This window comes from Triticum aestivum, chromosome 5A, assembly GCF_018294505.1.
Source record: "Triticum aestivum cultivar Chinese Spring chromosome 5A, IWGSC CS RefSeq v2.1, whole genome shotgun sequence".
NCBI classification, from domain to species: Eukaryota; Viridiplantae; Streptophyta; class Magnoliopsida; order Poales; family Poaceae; genus Triticum; species Triticum aestivum.
Window position 1 is genome coordinate 14,003,205 of NC_057806.1, and position 18,584 is coordinate 14,021,788.

Here is an 18,584-nt window from a genome sequence, read left to right on the forward strand (position 1 = left end):
GTAGCTCGAGTAATTGAAATTTGACCGCATTTGAAACAATTTAACCATATGAGATTGTCTTCAGTTAGCTGTGATGTAGGAAATCTAGAAACAAAAATAAAATTAGGTTATGCATTCGAAATTTGTGCACATTTCAAACTATTTGACCATATCTCTAAGATAAGAAGAAGAAAAAAAAGGAAATGGAATTCAGTTGGAGCATATGTTCCACTTGACGTTGGGTCCACAAGTCCAGTGGCCGACCGAACACATATCTCCACGTCTGGTAGCTCGCCTCGCCTCACCGCGCACCCTCCGCCGCCATGGCCGCCGCCGCCGCCGCCGCTCGATGCCTCATGCTCCGGCCATCGCCCCGGACTGAGGCCACGAAGACCCCTTCCTCCGTCCACGCCTCCTCCAGCGCCACCCCGCTCCCTCTCCGCGCGGCCGCCTCCCCGAGTTCAGCCCGCCGTCTCCGGCCGATGCCGCTCCGGTGCTCCTCCCCGCCATCAGGAGGCTCCGCCGAGCCGGGGCTCGCCGTGCTCCTCGAAGTGGAAGGGTCAGGACCCCCAAAAATCCTGTATTTTTGCTGATTGGCTGTTGGATTCTAACACTACTTGGATCCCCCAAAAGTGTGACCTGCTCTGTTTCTGTATCACAGATCAGTAGTAGTTTGCTACATATTGATTCAGTTGCTGTAGCTGCAGATATTGCTGTTGCTCATCTAGTCATCTGGCTACAGGGATAGAGCAGGAGTTATGGGATAGAACTGCTCTGTAAATGCAGGAATTATCCCGAGTCAAGACTAGTTTCTGGACACATGACTAGTTTCTGGTATTGCTGTAGCTGTAGAGATTGCTGTTACCCATCTAGTCAGCTGGCTGCAAGGATAGAGTAGGAATCACCGTATAGAGCTGCTCTGTAAGTGTTGAGAAATGCAGGAGTTACCAGTTCTCCTGAGGCTAGAAGTCGATGACATATCTTGTACCGTGATTGCGCTATCACATCGATTTAATATGCACCATGTTTCATTCTTTGTGCAAATACTACTAGCAATTTCTCATTAGCTTTATTCTGCTGAGGAAATGTGTTGCCTGTAGGGTTCACCTATTCAAGGCAGCTAAACAGTTTGTGGTATTCCGGTACTAACTTTGGCTGTATTCCAGTACTGACTTTGGCTATTATCGTGCCATGTAGTAGTAACTTGTTTGTTGTTAAGTGACGTGTACCGATAACTCTGTATGTCCCTTTTGTGCTTTTTGATTGAATATTGTGTTTCTATCTTCTTCCAGAGTTCTTGCAGATGTCTACCGCTTCGGCTACCGCCAAGCTTTCAATGTAGGTGCGGACAATGTAAATATACATCTTTGCTTAACGCCCTTACCAAGTACTATTCAATTTGTTTGATACTTCATTTTCTTAGTCTATGACATGCCAACATTTAAGTGGAAAACATGAAATGAGTAGACAATGTGGCAGCACTAGTGTGCAGTATTTGCCTACTCAATAACTGTTCTCTGTAGAATCAAACCTGTATGACTAGGAGTTTAACACAATAGAGATCTTGCAAGTGTAAGTTTGTGTCGTTCTTACTCGTCATCTTGTTTTAACGCTATCCAACATTTTCTTCCATCAGCATTTCAAAATCTTGGCTTGGATTGTGCGAATTGGACAGAGCCAATATATGCTGATTTAGTGAGGTGCGTATTGAATTCTTCAGCCACATAGACCTGAGTATCACAGGTTGACCATTGACATCACTAATTTTAATATTTCCCTCTTCTATTTCTTCCATCCTGTGGCTTCGAGTGATTATTATCTGCTCCTAGCTCCTTTATAAACATGTTTGGACTAGGCTGCATGTGAATTTGTTCCCATTCCCATTTTATCCATATTTTTATTTATTTTCCTAAACCATCATAGTTTTCTAGGAAATCTAGTGGCGACGAGGAAAGGATGCTGGTGCTGTTCTTTGATAGGGTACCCTCTGTTTCTTCTCCCAACTTTCCTACTTGGTTAAATAGGACTACTTATTTATTTCTCCTGTACAACATAACTGCTCATATTTTAACATAGTGTTGTGGACCTGACTAATTACATTTTCTGATGGATGGAAACATTGGAAATAAATGCATACTCATCTCCACCCTTTCACCCAATTTGATGCAGATTGGCTGGCCTACATCTCTGCCAACTAGTGAGAAAGGGTCATTTACAAAACGTGTTCTTAGTGAGAAGGTAGATATATATTTTACCAACCATTCTTTAGCAGCTTTACTCTAATGCATGTACCTAAAATATTATCTAGAAATATCACCAGCCTGCTATTAAAATTTTGATCATAGGCACCTATCTTGATTCCAACTAAAATTTGCAATGTGATTCACCTCATTTCACGTTTAGAACTAACTGTATTCAATCAATATCCTCATTCTCATGGGTATATCATCCTTTGTTCTGCTAAGGAAGGTGGGTAGCAAACTGATATTTACAAGTTACAACTGGGACTCCGGAAGGCACCGGATTTGAATAATAACCTTGAAACAGGGTTAAATTGCTTATTTCCTGTTCAATGCACTCAGTTTTATGTTTGCTTTGTAATTTACGGTTGATCTTGAATATATATGAGTTTAATTTTACACCCGAATCCAAAATGACTAAGGGTTTCTGTCCTTACGTGATCTAATTTACAGTTTGATTTTGAACCAATTGACGAGTTTATTCTTCTCATAGACTAAAAGGCTAATAGGTTTATTCTTCTCATAGTTGAAAGCTTTGGAAAAGCTCTCTGCTTCTGATGACTTACCACTGCGTCCTGGAGTTGAGAAGTATGTTTACTGTTTCCTGCGTATCTATATTTGTTGCAAACCTTTCTAGAGAAAGAGTTCCAAGAGAGTTTGAGTTATGATTGATGAGCACTTTCAGGATATCACGAATTAACTGTAAGAAGCCATGAGCTATTCTTCCGCCCTGCGAAATTTCAACGAATTATAGGTCTTTGGATAAATAGATTGCCTCGTATGTGAGGAGTTTGCTGTTATATGCAATAAGGGATTGTAGTCATAACACATACTCAAAAATTTCTTCATGTTCTTACCCATTCAGCATGCTTTAGTGTCAATAAATAATCATTTTTTAGTTATTGTCTCTTTTATGTGCCCTGTGTTTGCTCTATGAACGACTCTTTCCTTGACATTATGTTACCTCATGTCTGATATTGTGTATGAAAATAATTTGAAGGTTCATCGATGATGCACTTAGTGAGGGTGTGCCTGTAGCCATATTGGCAACATATGGCAGAAATGGAGAGAAGATTTCAAGGTTTGGTTTAATGTTTAGTTGCTCCTATTTGTTATCTCCCTTTCTGGGGAGAATTTTTTTCCATGTCAACACTTGCATTTGTTTCAAAGTTTCAAAATAAGCCTGGCACCTGTGTTCATGGTAATGACATCCAGTAAACACTGTAATGTACATTTTTTTCCCCACTGCAGATCAATAGTTGAGAAGTTAGGCCCTGAGAGAACGTCGAAAATAAACATTGTTGGAAAAGACGAGGTTGAAAGAAGTCTTTATGGGCAGCTTGTTCTTGGTGAAGGAGTTGCCTCCAGTTTGGATGAACAACTTACCAAGGAAGTACAAAAGGCCGGTGAGCATTACTGATTAGAGCAATTGCATTCTTGCTAATATTTAATATTCCTAGTGCCGTCTGAGCTTATTTCCATATGCTTGGTTGTGACAGCTTCTGCAGAGAAACAGAGGATAGCAGAAGAGGTTGCATCACTTCTAAAACTCAGCGTTGACATTAACACAGCATCTAAAAGGTTATTACTATCTGCGGATTAAGCATTATTTTCTTGCATTGGAGTAATATATCTGGAATTCACTGTTCAATCACGACTCAGTTCCGAGAAGATAATAGCCACGCTGCGAGCTGGGGCCGAATATGTGGGATGCAATGTGCAAAACTGCATCCTTGTAGCGGGTAGCCAACCCAGCGTCATCGCAGCTGAGCGCATTGGCATGCCGTGCATAGTTGTCCGAAGCAGGTGACTGATTTCATCTTCAGTAGTCAGTACTGAATTATGTTGCTTGTTATCTTACTTCTGTCTGCCCTTCCCAGCCTAACTGCTAGAGCAGAATTTCACTCCGCAAAGGCCGTCATGGATGGATTCGGTGATACGGACCTAACAGTATCAAAACTACTTAGCAAGAGGTGGTCCTAATACCTTTGTAAACTAGGCATTGGATGTGAGTTCCCTGCCGTCAGTTTGTAACCGACCGACTTGGTGATGATCGAAACGCGGCTTGATTTAAACCCGAGCTAGCAAAACGAGGCTTTATATAATGCCGAGCTTGCGGCAGAAAGTTACAATAAGCACCAGCTGCTTTGTTGTTTTTATGTTGTTATTGTACCCGTGAAGTATTGAACATTTGTACTGTTACTCGACCGAGTTTGTTCTGTGCCTTCATATATACTCCTACATCTGATTGAGTCCTTGCCATCTACCTTACTTATTGCATCACGATGGCTGAGGATCTGGATCTTCCCTGTATATTTATACGGAGTTCCTCCTCTGGCATTGTTGGTATGTCGTCAGCTTTAGCATTTCGTTGTATACTATATTGCCATTCGCCTTGGGCTGTTTCATTGCTTGTAGACATTGAAGGCATTGGGAAGTATACATCAGCATCAAACCTTGTGAACACGAGACTGATATGGGGTTCAAGTATCATTTCTGTACAAGAAACGTTCTCTGCAGTGCCATGGACGCCATGCAGTAGGAGATGAGGCTCCCACAAACAAGGGCGGCGTTCTTTCTTTGAAGCTGAAACTTCATCATCCATTCTATACGGTTGTGACTCATATCCCCCTAGGACTTGTACATATTGAAGAAGAGTGTTGTTTATCCGTAATTGCATGGGTTAGCAGGTTGCATGCTAAATCATAACGTGCCTTTATCCAATAGGGGTATCCAAGTTATAAGAGTATGGAACCAAAAATTCATATTTAAGAAGAGTGTGCTGGCCTAATCAAAATGAACTTCTATCTATACTATCTTTTGTTTATGCTATGCGTGTGTCTGTCACATAAATTACCTTGATGCCTGCTAACAAAAGAGAATACACTTGAGCAGTGGAGCTAGTATCACTTGCCGCGGTTTTACTCCCCTCATACACCAATATATACATATTTTTCAGTGCTCCTTCTCATATATGGTATCATACATTCCACCAATATATACATACTTTTCGGTGCTCCTTCTCATATATGGTATCGATTTTCTTGACACATTTTCCTTTTCCTCAAACACACTCTCCAAGCCAAAAGACACCGAGCTACGCTTTTACATGGATTCCATGATACATATTCTTGTGGAAAATGGTATATCATCTACTCGTGGGCATGGGAGGCACTAGGAAATTGCAAGCAGCACGGTAAATGGAGAGAGATACATAATTGACATACAAGACATCGCAATGACAATCGTATCCCACGGGGTTCATTTTCGTGACTAGCCACAAAATGCATTACAATAGGAGCATCATTATCAACATATATAAACTCGTCTGTAAATAAGATACTAGATACAAATAGGCTCTTATAAATAAAGCATCTACTACGTATACACCTAATAATCATTGATAGTATGAATCATACAATCAACTAATATATAGGAGTATTTGTTAGCACTCCTCCACATCTTTGATGTTGATGTTATCGACCCATGTGCCTTCCCTTCAGACACGTCCTCATAGACAAAACACACCAAATTTTACTTCAACAGAATTCTACTTATATACCAATGATACATATTTTCGTCCAAAACAACATATCGTTTAATCTTAGCGATGTGATTTAGCGGGAAATTTCTAGTGGCATGGTAAATGACCCGGGATAGGTAGTTCACAAACTTGACAACACAACGACGATGCAAGCGAGAGTTTATTTTCTAAGTTAGACAGAATAGGCATTATAACATGTGCATCATTTACTGCATCTAAGCTAGTTTCAAATGAGACATCGGATAGCGAGTTGTTAGTTATGTGTTTGTAGCTGGTCGATTGACCAAAAATTGGAAGGAGTGGTCGTCCTCGGATGATCACGGATTCACGGTATCACACACCTTCCCACATCTCAAGATTTATGAAAAGAATAGGCTCATGGGTCAGACGACGCAGCTTTAATGTACGCAGCTAGCCCACATTGTTCCGTCACGTCGTTCCATGGTAACAGCGCCGACGTCCCGCTCCGTCCTGTACCTGCGGCCCAGGACATTACCCTGCCAAGAGCGTAGACTAGGGCCAACTCCACCGCGCGACCCTAAATAGACGTCAGTTTTGTCCGGACTCTGTTCGTTTGGGTAGGGATTTAGAGTCGTGTCCAGGCGTGTGCTGGGATGCGGTGGCCGTGCGCCCAGCGCGCGGCCGCATCCATTTGCCCCACCCTGTCCGTGTCTATTTAAAAAACCAAAAGCAACGTTGCCCGTGCCTGCTTTCTTTGCATCTCGACGGACGGCCGGCCGGCATGGTGCCCGTGAACGGTGCCCGTGCCTGCTTTCTTTGCATCTCGACGGCCGGCCGGCCGCCGCTGCTGGACCCAGGCGTGGCGTTGAGGTCGATGACGGCCGCGGGGCGCGGTGTCGACGGCGCGAACAAGTCCACGTCCGGCGACCCCAAGAAACGGGTCTGATCGTCGTGCCTTGGCGGAGGAAAGCCGGGCGACATGGGTGCGGTGCGCGATGTCGGCGACTGGCAGTGCTGTGCTCGCCGGGCCGACGGCTGCTGCAGGGAACCCGGCCGGACGGCCCATGCCAAGCATGAGGATGGCGTGCGCTTTGTTGACGAGGTCCTCCTTCTCGTCGGCCGCGGCCTTGCGCCGCGCGGCCTCCAGCTCATCGCGCTGGGCGGCGAACTTGGCCGCGACGGCATTGACCTTGACGACCGCTCTCCGTTCCCTCCTCTTCGCCGATTCCGCGTCCAACTTGGCGATCTCCTCCGGTGTGCACTCCGACCGCGGCTTCCTTGGTGCCTTCTTCTCCACCTTTGCGGGCGGGTCGACGGCTAGGCCACCGGAAGTCGGCGGGGCGTCGGCCATGGACGGGGGAGAGAGGGGGCGACGGGAGGACCGTGGGAGGGTTTGGGGGAAATGGCGCCAAATGGGTGTGTGTGTGTGTGTGGGGGGGGGGGGGTTGGTTTCTCCCATCGACAGGCGGGCCAGGGGAGGACAAGCACGCGCGTCCCGCTCGTCTGCGTGCTGTCCGTTTCACTGCAAAAACCAGCGCAAAGTTGGGTCTGGGATGGGTCGAAAGCGGACACAAAGTAGACAAAAGTCCGTTTGCGCCCGTGCGCTGGGCCGTCTCGTTTATCCCTTTTACGCCAAACGAACGAAGATGGACAAAATAGGGTCGCGCGGTGAAGTTGGCCTAATTCAAAGCAACAGTGCGAAGGAGTCGTCGCTTTCTGGTTATCTGGTTCTGGATGGACGCTAGGAAAAAAACCTGGTTCTGCATTGCGACTCAAACAAACAGCTATCTCAAGGTGCCAAGAATATCAGATTCTATCACACATTAGGTGCTCCGATGCTACCATTTTTCAAGAAACATATTTACATGTTTTAAAAAATTCTGAAAATAATTATGCCTGTTCACAAGACATGTGTCTACAATCTATAAAAAGTTCTTTTTTTAAAATACAAATTGAGAAACAAAAAAAAAGACAAATTCATCATGACACTATCACTAAACGACAAAAGGTATAATGTCACTGTTCACATTCAGATTTGCTTTTTTGTTTCTTCATGTGTATTTCGTATTTAACTTGAAATTCCTACATATTTTAAACACCCACAATTGTTTTTGATTTTTTTAAAGATATATATTTTTTTGAAAAATGGTAGCATGAAAGAAACTAATGTTTGGTAGCACAAGATATAAGATTGTTCGGTCGGTGCTCGGTCTGAACGTATACAGAGCATCGAAAGCCGTCATAACTTATGATTGTCGAGAGCTGATGAGCTCTTTTGGCAAGACAGCTATTGTCATCGTGATAGAGAGGCAATTTGTTTATACATGTAGTTCAAATGTATTTATATCCAGATAATCATAGAAGCGCATGAGCTCGCCCACTCACGAAATCATTAGGCACACGTTTTTCTCAGGATATGCCGCGCGGCAGTTACTTTTCGAAAATGTTAACGTCCATATGGATGGGTGTTAGCCAACTCGTCCACATACCTCCATCACCATTCAATAATTTCTACACGAATCTTGACACGAATTAGCTGATTTTGTATGCCACGTAGGACAACTCGCGTGTGTGGTGTGTGAAAGAGGTCGCCCACACATCCATTTTACCACACGGAGGAGTCGGTGTGTGGGCGTTTAGCAGTTCGCCCACACATCAGTTTTTCAGTCACGCACAAGGGCTGGTGTGTGGCCGTTTTCCATCTCGCTCACACACCCGTCTCCTCTCCCACACCCAAGCTGCCAGTTGCCATGCGTTTTGCAGTGTACATGGCAACTGCCCTAGTATGATTACAAGCCGATGATAACTCTTTTTTTTTACCCGAACATGTCAGTTGCCATATGTTTTGCATGGTACATGGCAAACTGCCCTAGCGTGCACGTAAGCAGATGGCAACTCTTTCTTTTTAAATGGCAACTGTCCTAGCGTGCTTGTGAGCACATGTCAACTCTTTCTTTTACCCGAACATGTTTTTTGCCATGCCTTTTTTTGTAGCGCTACATGGCAATTGCCTAGTGTTAGTAGGTGGCAACTTCTAAAGTTTTGAAATCATGACAACTGCAGTAGACCAGACCACACATGGCAACAGCTGTAGTTGTCCAAAAAATGGCAATCTAGAACTTTGACCTGAGATGGCAACTACAGTTGAGCAAACATGGCAACTGTAGTTGTCCGACATGGCAACCGTAGTTCAGCGACATGACAACTGCACTTAAACGAACATGGACGAGGTTCCGACCCATGGTAACTGCGGGGCGCGCGGTAAAGTGTCACCTGGGGCGTGCGGGACCACGAGGTACGATGCCTGACGTACTGGGCGTGTGGGCGTTATCTATTTTGTCCACACGCACGCGTGTAAGAAGGACCGGGAGGGAAAAAGAGGCGTGTGGGCGCTAATTGTTTTGCCCACACACAGACGTGTGGGCTGGTCCTCTTAGGCACCACACAGAACGTGTGGACATATTTCTTAACGCCCACACGTGTGGCAGTTATCGGCATCCTTACTTTTTACACACATATAAAAATATTTTTTCAAATACACATGAACTTTTGTATATCCACTTTTTAACGTACGTCCACTATTTATATTTTCTAGCACATGCAATTTACCGAAAATAATAGAAATAAAAAATGATGTAAATAAAACCGGGAAAATAATAATAATAATAGAACGTTCCCTCCACTAGTTTTTTTGCAAAGTGTGTTTCTAACTTTTTTAGTTTTCCCTTTCAAAAAATCTTTTTTCGATTTTAGAGGAAGTGCGTTCGGTCCCTGTTTTACACACGAGTAGTTTTGCATCCCAACTAGTAAAAAAAAAAGAGTGCTTCATCCTGTAGCTGTAGCGACGGAACATCGTTAGCTCTCTGTTACTGCACTCACCCACGTCCACATGCCTGCCTTTTCCCCGCGTAAACTCGGCCGAAATTACTGTTTTGACCTTGTCAGAAAACCATAGCACAAAATGAATTCGAAACAAAATTATTTCACGATCTGACCCTTTTAGCAACGTCATAGCCCGTGCCGTTCCATCCCCACATAAAAACGTCGAGCTAGCTCGCGTTACTGCCGTGGCCCCATTCGTTGACGTGGCAGGTTTGAAACGCCGAGCCAGATTACGTTTCCGGAAACGCCACGTTTCTGGCCAAGCTGAAAACGCCGATGGCCATGGCGTTGCTACACTACAACATCCTCGGTGCCACTAGCTTCACTGATGGTGTGGATATATAGTAAGACGTCCAGTCGATTCAGGAGGAATAATCACACAGCTAGATGCATGTGTGCGCGCCGTGCAAATGCATGACCCTGTCTCCCTACGCGTAGTGCTAAGCACACCACATGCATGGTGCATGCACGCATGCTGCTGCCAGGCGGTTAATTGATCGGAAACAGTTCAAAAGCAAGTCATCATTGGTTGCTAAACATACCAGCAGCATGGCCTTGTCATGTCGTCCCTCATACTCACGTTGATCGTGCATGCAGTGGTCAGTAGTCTGACCGACCCGCCAATTTAGGCAGGCAAGCACCACTAGTGGCATGCATGCCGTGCTGCTCTGAAGCGAAACTACTCTACACATGATATTCACACGCACGATGTGTAGATGACAGGTAATCAAACGACTGTGCTGCAGCTTGATCTTGTCATGGACGGTTTGATGACCTGTGTCGTCCAAGAGTCGGCCAAGAAATGCCGTCTGCCTAGCAACGCTGGCTCTGAAGCTACAAGCAGGCGACGCTTCATGGAAACGCCAAAGCTCCCGGCGTTGCCGTCCAGGGCAGAAACGCCAAAGCCCTATGGCGTTTCTCACGTGGTCCGCAACGCGAGCTATCTCGGCGCTTCTTCTTTGGACAGGAACGCTAGCTAGCTCGGCGTTTTCATTTTGGGCAAAAACGCCGCGGGCCATGGCGTTGCTAAAAAGGTCAAATTGTGAAATACTTTCATGTCGTGTTCACTTTGTGACAAAGTTTGCTGAAAGGGTCAGAATAGTAATTTCGGCCCGCAAACTCACCCGTGTTTCCGCAACCACTGAATGCCAGCTCCAACATCACGCTGTTTCATTGGTACACCTAGCAGGAGCAATCAAGTTCGTCCGCTCTATCGCCACTCTCGTCAATTGACTGGTATCGCCCAACCAGAGTCCTTTTGTAAACACAAGATTGGATCGGAGAACTAGCTACTTGCATACTATGGCGTGTTGCTTTGCGCTTCCAGGTGTTGGAACAAACGCGAGGCTACAACGCGAACATGATAGAGACAAACGAGCTAGAGGAAGACGAACACAGAGGTGCTAGTAGTTTTGTGAGGCGCAACTGCCTACCTCTTTTGTTGCTTTCTTCTCTTTTTATTCTTCTGGGGAGCCAAGCTCATCGTTACATGCATAACTAACCCACCTAGAGCAGCTGGATCTGATCATGCCATCCCATGATACGAGTCTTGGCGGGTGATCAAAACAACCAGCAGGAAAATATGCCTCGAGGTGAACTCGCACGTCTCGGGCAACATGCAAACAGACCTCAAAGGTAAACATGCATGACTCTACTGGAGAACTATGACCCAGCATGCACACCATATGCAGCTAACCGACTAGTACTTTGCTAACTTAACTACCATGCTAAATGTAACACCATATGCATGACATCCTCGCAATGTAGTCGGTGAATCTATTAGAGGATGGTGTAGTAATCGCCTCCCTGGTCTCTCCACATGTGAGCAGAGCCTCCGAGCCGTCCGTTGCTTAGTCGCGTGCCACGAGGGCCACTCGGGAGTGATCCAGGTCATCCTATTTTCCCAGACAGCTCGGACCCAGACGACCAGGCTTGGATTTTGTGAATTGGACAGAGCCAATATATGCTGATTTAGGTTATCAAATGTGAACCTCAAGTCGTCTACTAGAGATTCGACGTGTCTTGTTTTGACGACCACATCATCTACATATGCCTCCACTGTTTTGCCGATCTGGTTTGCCAGACATGTCTGAATCATGCGCTGATATGTTTCACCGGCGTTTTTGAGCCCGAAGGATATTGTGTTGAAGCAGAATGAGCCGTATGGTGTGATAAATGCCGTTGCGGCTTGGTCTGACTCTGCCATCTTGATTTGATGGTAGCCGGAATATGCGTCGAGGAAACACAACGAATCGTGTCCTGCGGTAGCGTCAATAATTTGATCGATGCGGGGTAGGGGGAAGGGATCCTTTGGGCAAGCCTTGTTAAGGTCTTTAAAATCAACGCACATGCGCCAGGATTTGTCCTTCTTTGGTACCATCACCAGGTTTGCTAGCCAGTCCAGATGTTTTATATCTCTGATGAATCCGGCCTCCAATAGCTTTGCTAGCTCCTCTCCCATGGCCTGTTTCTTAGGTTCGGAAAAATGCCGAAGAGCTTGTTTGACAGGTTTGAATCCTTTTAGGATATTTAAGCTGTGCTCGGCCAGCCTGCGTGGGATTCCTGGCATGTCTGAAGGGTGCCAGGCGAAAATGTCCCAGTTCTCTCGTAGGAACTCTCGTAGTGCGGCGTCTACCTCAGGGTTTAACTGTGCCCCGATGGAAGCTATTTTATTGGGGTCCGTTGGATGGACCTGGAATTTGACTATTTCGTCCGCTGGTTTAAAGGAGATGGACTTGGATCTTTTGTCGAGTACCACATCGTCCCTATTCACTATGGAGCGTAGCGCAGTCAGTTCTTCAGCCGCTAGGGCTTCGGATAGTGCCTCGAGGGCCAGTGCGGCTGTCTTGTTTTCGGCGCGGAGTGCTATGTCCGGATCACTGGCGAGAGTGATGATCCCGTTAGGCCCGGGAATCCTGAGCTTCATGTACCCGTAATGGGGTATTGCTTGAAAGATTGTAAACGCTTCCCGCCCTAGCAGAGCGTGATAACCGCTGCTGAACGGAGCCACATGGAACGTGACCTCTTCGGACCTGTAATTATCTGGCGTGCCGAACACCACATCTAGTGTGATTTTTCCTATACAGCGCGCTTCCCGACTGGGGATTATTCCTCTAAAGGTTGTGCTGCTTCGCTCAATGCGGTTCCAGTCTATTTCCATTTTTTGAAGGGTTTCCTCATAAATGAGGTTCAATCCGCTGCCGCCGTCCATGAGTACCTTGGTAAGACGAAAGCCGTCCACTATTGGACTAAGGACCAATGCGGCTGGTGCTCGGGCTGTTCAGAATATAGGTTCATCACTGGCGTTAAAGGTAATAGCCGTGTCACTCCATGGATTTATTGTTGCTACTTGGTAGACTTCGGCAAGGCTGCGAGTGTCCTTTTTCACATTTTATTTGATGCGAAAGTCTCGAAGACTGTTAATACCGTATTGGTGTCTCTGGGGTGGCTTTCTGTGGCCTCCGGAATTAGGAGATCTTCACCAATTTTGGCCACCTGCCGGAGTATCCAACATGCTCTAAGGCTGTGAGTTGGTGTGGCATCCTCTGTACTATGAATTTTACAGGGTCCATTAAGCCATCCTTCCAGTACGGTTCCATGCCCTGTAGAGGGTTTTTGCTTTTTGGTGTTTGACCCGGGCGTCTGGCGATAATGCACCCTTTTATTTCGGACTGGGTTTGTATTCAGGGCCGGATCGTCCCAAAATTTTATTTTGGTTTCCAGGCGCTTTCCATCGCACAGTACTTTCGTACTATGGACGCTAAGTCAGCGAAGCGTGTAATATCACGATGACTTATGGCGTTGATGATTCCCTTGTCCGTGCAATTATTGCAGAAGATTGAGATTGCGTCTTCCTCGCGGCAGTCCCTTATCCTGTTCCTAACCAGGAGGAATCTGGCCCAGTAATGATGTACTATTTCATCGGGCTCTTGCCTGATTTGGAATAGATCGCTTATGTTCGGGTGGGTGGGTGTAATTAAATCCGAAGCCTCACCCAATCTGAGGCTCAGAGGCCGAGGAATTTCCGAACTCGAAAATTTGGATTCCTGGATGTTGTCCAATGAATCCAACCCATCGCCTGACTCTAAGTTCAGGTTTTGACTGATATCCTTCCCTCCGCGGGTATCCAGCTCGGAGGGATCGAGAATCAGGACGTAGCTAGTCCTTAAGATAGATGAAGGGTCGCCGCACTGTCCCTCTACCACGACAACGTGATGGGTGACTAGGGGAGAGTTAATCTCTCTCAGATCGGGTTTAGGCCCAATCTGGTCGTAATCCGTAGTGACTCCCAGGGCGGCGATGCGATCCAAGAGCTCGTTTATGGAGGAGAGCTCCATTGGATCTAACTGCTCGGCGAGTTCCGAGCTGACATGAAGATTGTTTTCGATGGCTCGAGAGGTCATCGTTGGCGTAGAAGCCGAACAGGTGGTCATAAGAAAACCACCTAGCCGGAGGGTTTGGCCGACAGCCAAAGCTCCCTTAGCAACGGTGCCGTCTTTAAAGACGGGATGAGGCATCCTTCCTGATGGCGACGACACAGAGGAACTCTCAATGAAAGCACCAATGTCGGTGTCAAAACCGGCGGATCTCGGGTAGGGGGTCCCGAACTATGCGTCTAGGCCGGATGGTAACAGGAGGCAAGGGACACGAAGTTTTACCCAGGTTTGGGCCCTCTTGATGGAGGTAAAACCCTACGTCCTGCTTGATTAATATTGATGATATGGGTAGTACAAGAGTAGATCTACCACGAGATCGGAGAGGCTAAACCCTAGAAGCTAGCCTATGGTATGATTGCTGTTCTGTATCTTGTCCTACGGACTAAAACCCTCCGGTTTATATAGACACCGGAGAGGGTTAGGGTTACACAAAGTCGGTTACAATGGTAGGAGATCTGCATATCCGTATCGCCAAGCTTGCCTTCCACGCGAAGGAAAGTCCTTTCCGGACATGGACGAAGTCTTCAATCTTGTATCTTCATAGTCTAGGAGTCCGGCTGAAGGTATAGTTCAGCCATCCGGACACCCCCTAATCCAGGACTCCCTCACCAGGTATCATTCCGCTTCAATGCATCCAACTCCTTAAGCATCGCGTTGCGCCAGTTAGGGTCTTCGAGGGCTGTGCGGTATGAGGAGAGGATGGGGCTGATAGTGGAACTGTCGGCGAGAAGGGAGACGTGTTGTTTGGGCTGACAGAAACCGAATTTGCCGCGTGTGCGCATGGAATGAGCGTTGGCGGGTGGAGCGATAGCGACGGCGCGGGGTGGAAGAGGAACAGGAGCAAGCGGAGTACATGCGGGAGGCGACGTGGGCGTGGTCTGCATGGCGCTGCATGGGGAGGGGGGATCAGGATTGGCTAGGGACGGGGTGGGGCTGCGTGCACGAGTGATGGTGGTGGGGGCGCTGCATGGGGATGGGCAGCGAGGCCGGGCGAGCTGGGTGAGACGCGGCGCGGAGTGGGGGCGCTGCATGGGGATGAGACAACGGGGCCGGGCGAGCTGGGTGGGGCGCGGCGCGGAGTGGCTGGCGGGGATCGCGAGGTAGATGCGCGCGCGTTGGTTGGGGAAGGGGCATCGGCGGATCCGAGACGCGCGGATCCCGTAGCGGATTGCGCCGGATTTTCTGTGGGTTGAGTGGAGCGCGCAAGGAGATAAGGAAAGGTTTGTTCATCAAACGTTACGTGACGAGAGACAATAACGCGACGGGTTTCTAAGTCCATGCACCGGTATCCTTTGTGCTCAAGGGCATATCCTAGGAAGACGCATCGGGTCGATCGGGGCGCAAGCTTGTGGGCTGTTGTGGCATAGAGATTTGGGAAGCAGAGGCAACCAAAGACTCAAAGATGGTCGTAGTTGGGATGGTGACCGAGGAGGCAGAAGTATGGGGTCTGAAACTGAATGGAGGAGCATGGACGCCGGTTGAGGACGTGAGTGGCGACATGGAGAGCCTCGACCCAAAACTCTGGGGGCATGGTGGCATGAAGAAGCATGGTGCGAATGATGTCGTTGGTGGTGCGAATGAGTCTCTCAGCTTTCCCGTTCTGTGGCGAAGTGTGGGGGCAAGAGAGACGAAAAGACACGCCGCGTTCGGAGAAGAAAGCGCGAAGGGTGGTGGTGAGGAATTCCCCACCTTTGTCGCACTGGACGCACTGGACCTAGACGTGATACTGAGTGAAGACGTAGGTGAGGAAATGGTGGAGCGTGGCGGCAGTGTCTGACTTGTGGCGTAGGGGGAACGTCCATGAAAAGTTGTGAGAAATTTTCCCTTGGACGGGCTTGACTCTGAGCTGAGCGGAGCTGAACCCTCCCCTCCCCTCGCGCCGCTGGCCACTCCGGCCGCGGCGGCCACCCACCTCCACCGCCGCCTTAAGTCCTCCCACCGTCCCTCCGGTCGCCCACGGCTGCCCATGTCGGGCGGTTCCCCTGCCCTGGACCGGGGCTCGCCTGGCGCGCGCCCTCAATGGGGCGCTCTGGCCGGTGACGAGATCCAGGTCGAGCCCTCTGGTCCGTCGGAGGTGCCGGCGACCCCCTCGTCCGTCTCCAGCAGTCCGTCGGAGGCGCGGGGCTCCCCCTCGGCCTCGCCGCCCCGGCTTCCCCGGAGCCCACCTCGCTCCCTGCGCGGATCTGGTGACGCTGCTGATGCAGTGGACTTCGGACCGCTGGTCTGCGCCGCGCCCCCTCCCAGTGAGCGGCCCCGCCTTCAATCCATCGTGGTGTGCCCTTCCCCCTTGCCAAACCCGGTAGTCCACGCCATTGATGAGGGATGGACAATTTATCAGTCCCGCAAGAACAGGAAGGCCGGCCCGGATCCGGCGGCTACTGGGATGCATCTGCAGGGCAATAGGCCTCCCCCTCACCCGAGCCACCGCTCCACACCGGGCCGCGACGCCTTCTTGAGCAGGTTCAAAGGGCTCTGCCTCCGCTGCCTCAGTCCCCGTCGCCGCAGAATCGACTGCAGAGACCCCCTCCGCTGCATCATCTGCAAGCTGCAAGGCCACTACGGCCGCGAATTGAAGGAAATATGCCCTAGAGGCAATAATAAAGTTATTATTTATTTCCTTATAATCATGATAAATGTTTATTATTCATGCTAGAATTGTATTTACCGGAAACATAATACATGTGTGAATACATAGACAAACAGAGTGTCACTAGTATGCCTCTACTTGACTAGCTCGTTAATCAAAGATGGTTATGTTTCCTAACCATAAACAATAAGTTGTTATTTGATTAACGAGGTCACATCATTAGTAGAATGATCTGATTGACATGACCCATTCCATTAGCTTAGCACCCGATCGTTTAGTATGTTGCTATTGCTTTCTTCATGACTTATACATGTTCCTATGACTATGAGATTATGCAACTCCCGTTTGCCGGAGGAACACTTTGGGTGCTACCAAACGTCACAACGTAAATGGGTGATTATAAAGGAGCATTACAGGTGTCTCCAATGGTCGATGTTGGGTTGGCGTATTTCGAGATTAGGATTTGTCACTCCGATTGTCGGAGAGGTATCTCTGGGCCCTCTCGGTAATACACGTCACATAAGCCTTGCAAGCATTACAACTAATATGTTAGTTGTGAGATGATGTATTACGGAACGAGTAAAGAGACTTGCCGGTAACGAGATTGAACTAGGTATTGGATACCGACGATCGAATCTCAGGCAAGTAACATACCGATGACAAAGGGAACAACGTATGTTGTTATGCGGTCTGACCGATAAAGATCTTCGTAGAATATGTAGGAGCCAATATGGGCATCCAGGTCCCGCTATTGGTTATTGACCAGAGACATGTCTCGGTCATGTCTACATTGTTCTCGAACCCGTAGGGTCCGCACGCTTAAGGTTACGATGACAGTTATATTATGAGTTTATGCATTTTGATGTACCGAAGGTTGTTCGGAGTCCCGGATGTGATCACGGACATGACGAGGAGTCTCGAAATGGTCGAGACGTAAAGATTGATATATTGGAAGCCTATGTTTGGACATCGGAAGTGTTCCGGGTGAAATCGGGATTTTACCGGGTTACCGGGAGGTTACCGGAACCCCCCGGGAGCCATATGGGCCTTCATGGGCCTTAGTGGAAAGGAGAAAGGGGCAGCCCAAGGTGGCTGCGCCTCTTCCCCCTCCCCTAGTCCTATTAGGACTAGGAGAAGGTGGCCGGCCCCCCTCTCTCCCTTCCCCTCCGAGGAATCCTAGTTGGACTAGGATTGGAGGAGGAATCCTACTCCCAGAGGGAGTAGGACTCTCCTGCGCCTCCCTCTTTGGCCGGCCAGCCTCCCCTCCTCTCCTCCTTTATATACGGAGGCAGGGGCACCTCTAAACACACAAGTTGACACAAGTTGATCCACGTGATCGATTCCTTAGCCGTGTGCGGTGCCCCCTGCCACCATATTCCTCGATAATACCGTAGCGGAGTTTAGGCGAAGCCCTGCTGCTGTAGTTCATCAAGATCGTCACCACGCCGTCGTGCTGACGGAACTCTTCCCCGACACTTTGCTGGATCGGAGTCCGGGGATCGTCATCGAGCTGAACGTGTGCTCGAACTCGGAGGTGCCGTAGTTTCGGTGCTTGATCGGTTGGATCGTGAAGACGTACGACTACTTCCTCTACGTCGTGTCATCGCTTCCGCAGTCGGTCTGCGTTGGGTACGTAGACAACACTCTCCTCTCGTTGCTATGCATCACATGATCCTGTGTGCGCGTAGGAAATTTTTTGAAATTACTACGAAACCCAACAGTGGCATCCGAGCCCAGGTTAATGATGTTGATGTTATATGCACGAGTAGAACACAAGTGAGTTGTGGACGATACAAGTCATACTGCCTACCAGCATGTCATATTTTGGTTCGGCGGTATTGTTGGACGAGACGACCCGGACCAACCTTACGCGTACGCTTACGCGAGACCGGTTCCCTCGACGTGCTTTGCACAGAGATGGCTTGCGGGCGACTGCCTCTCCAACTTTAGTTGAA

General features: G+C 48.1%; 1 protein-coding gene across 1 annotated transcript; it reads left to right on the forward strand.

Moving 5' to 3' along the window:
* Window positions 1–212: 212 nt before the first annotated feature.
* On the forward strand, window positions 213–4,471 carry LOC123102019 (CBBY-like protein). Its single transcript, XM_044523275.1, has 11 exons — window positions 213–538; window positions 1,272–1,321; window positions 1,616–1,679; window positions 1,911–1,959; window positions 2,149–2,217; window positions 2,746–2,807; window positions 3,220–3,300; window positions 3,471–3,625; window positions 3,719–3,800; window positions 3,882–4,025; window positions 4,100–4,471. Exons 1-11 carry the CDS (start codon window positions 303–305, stop codon window positions 4,200–4,202), a joined length of 1,095 nt encoding a protein of 364 aa, XP_044379210.1. The 5' UTR covers window positions 213–302; the 3' UTR covers window positions 4,203–4,471.
* The last annotated feature ends 14,113 nt before the right edge of the window (window positions 4,472–18,584 follow it).

Coding starts and splice junctions, on each gene's coding strand:
- LOC123102019 (XM_044523275.1), top strand. CDS start 303: ATGGCCGCCGCCGCCGCCGCCGCTCGATGCCTCATGCTCCGGCCATCG. Junction 1,322..1,615: donor CCGCCAAGCTTTCAATGTAG/GTGCGGACAATG, acceptor TTCTTCCATCAG/CATTTCAAAATCTTGGCTTG. Junction 1,680..1,910: donor ATATATGCTGATTTAGTGAG/GTGCGTATTGAA, acceptor ATAGTTTTCTAG/GAAATCTAGTGGCGACGAGG.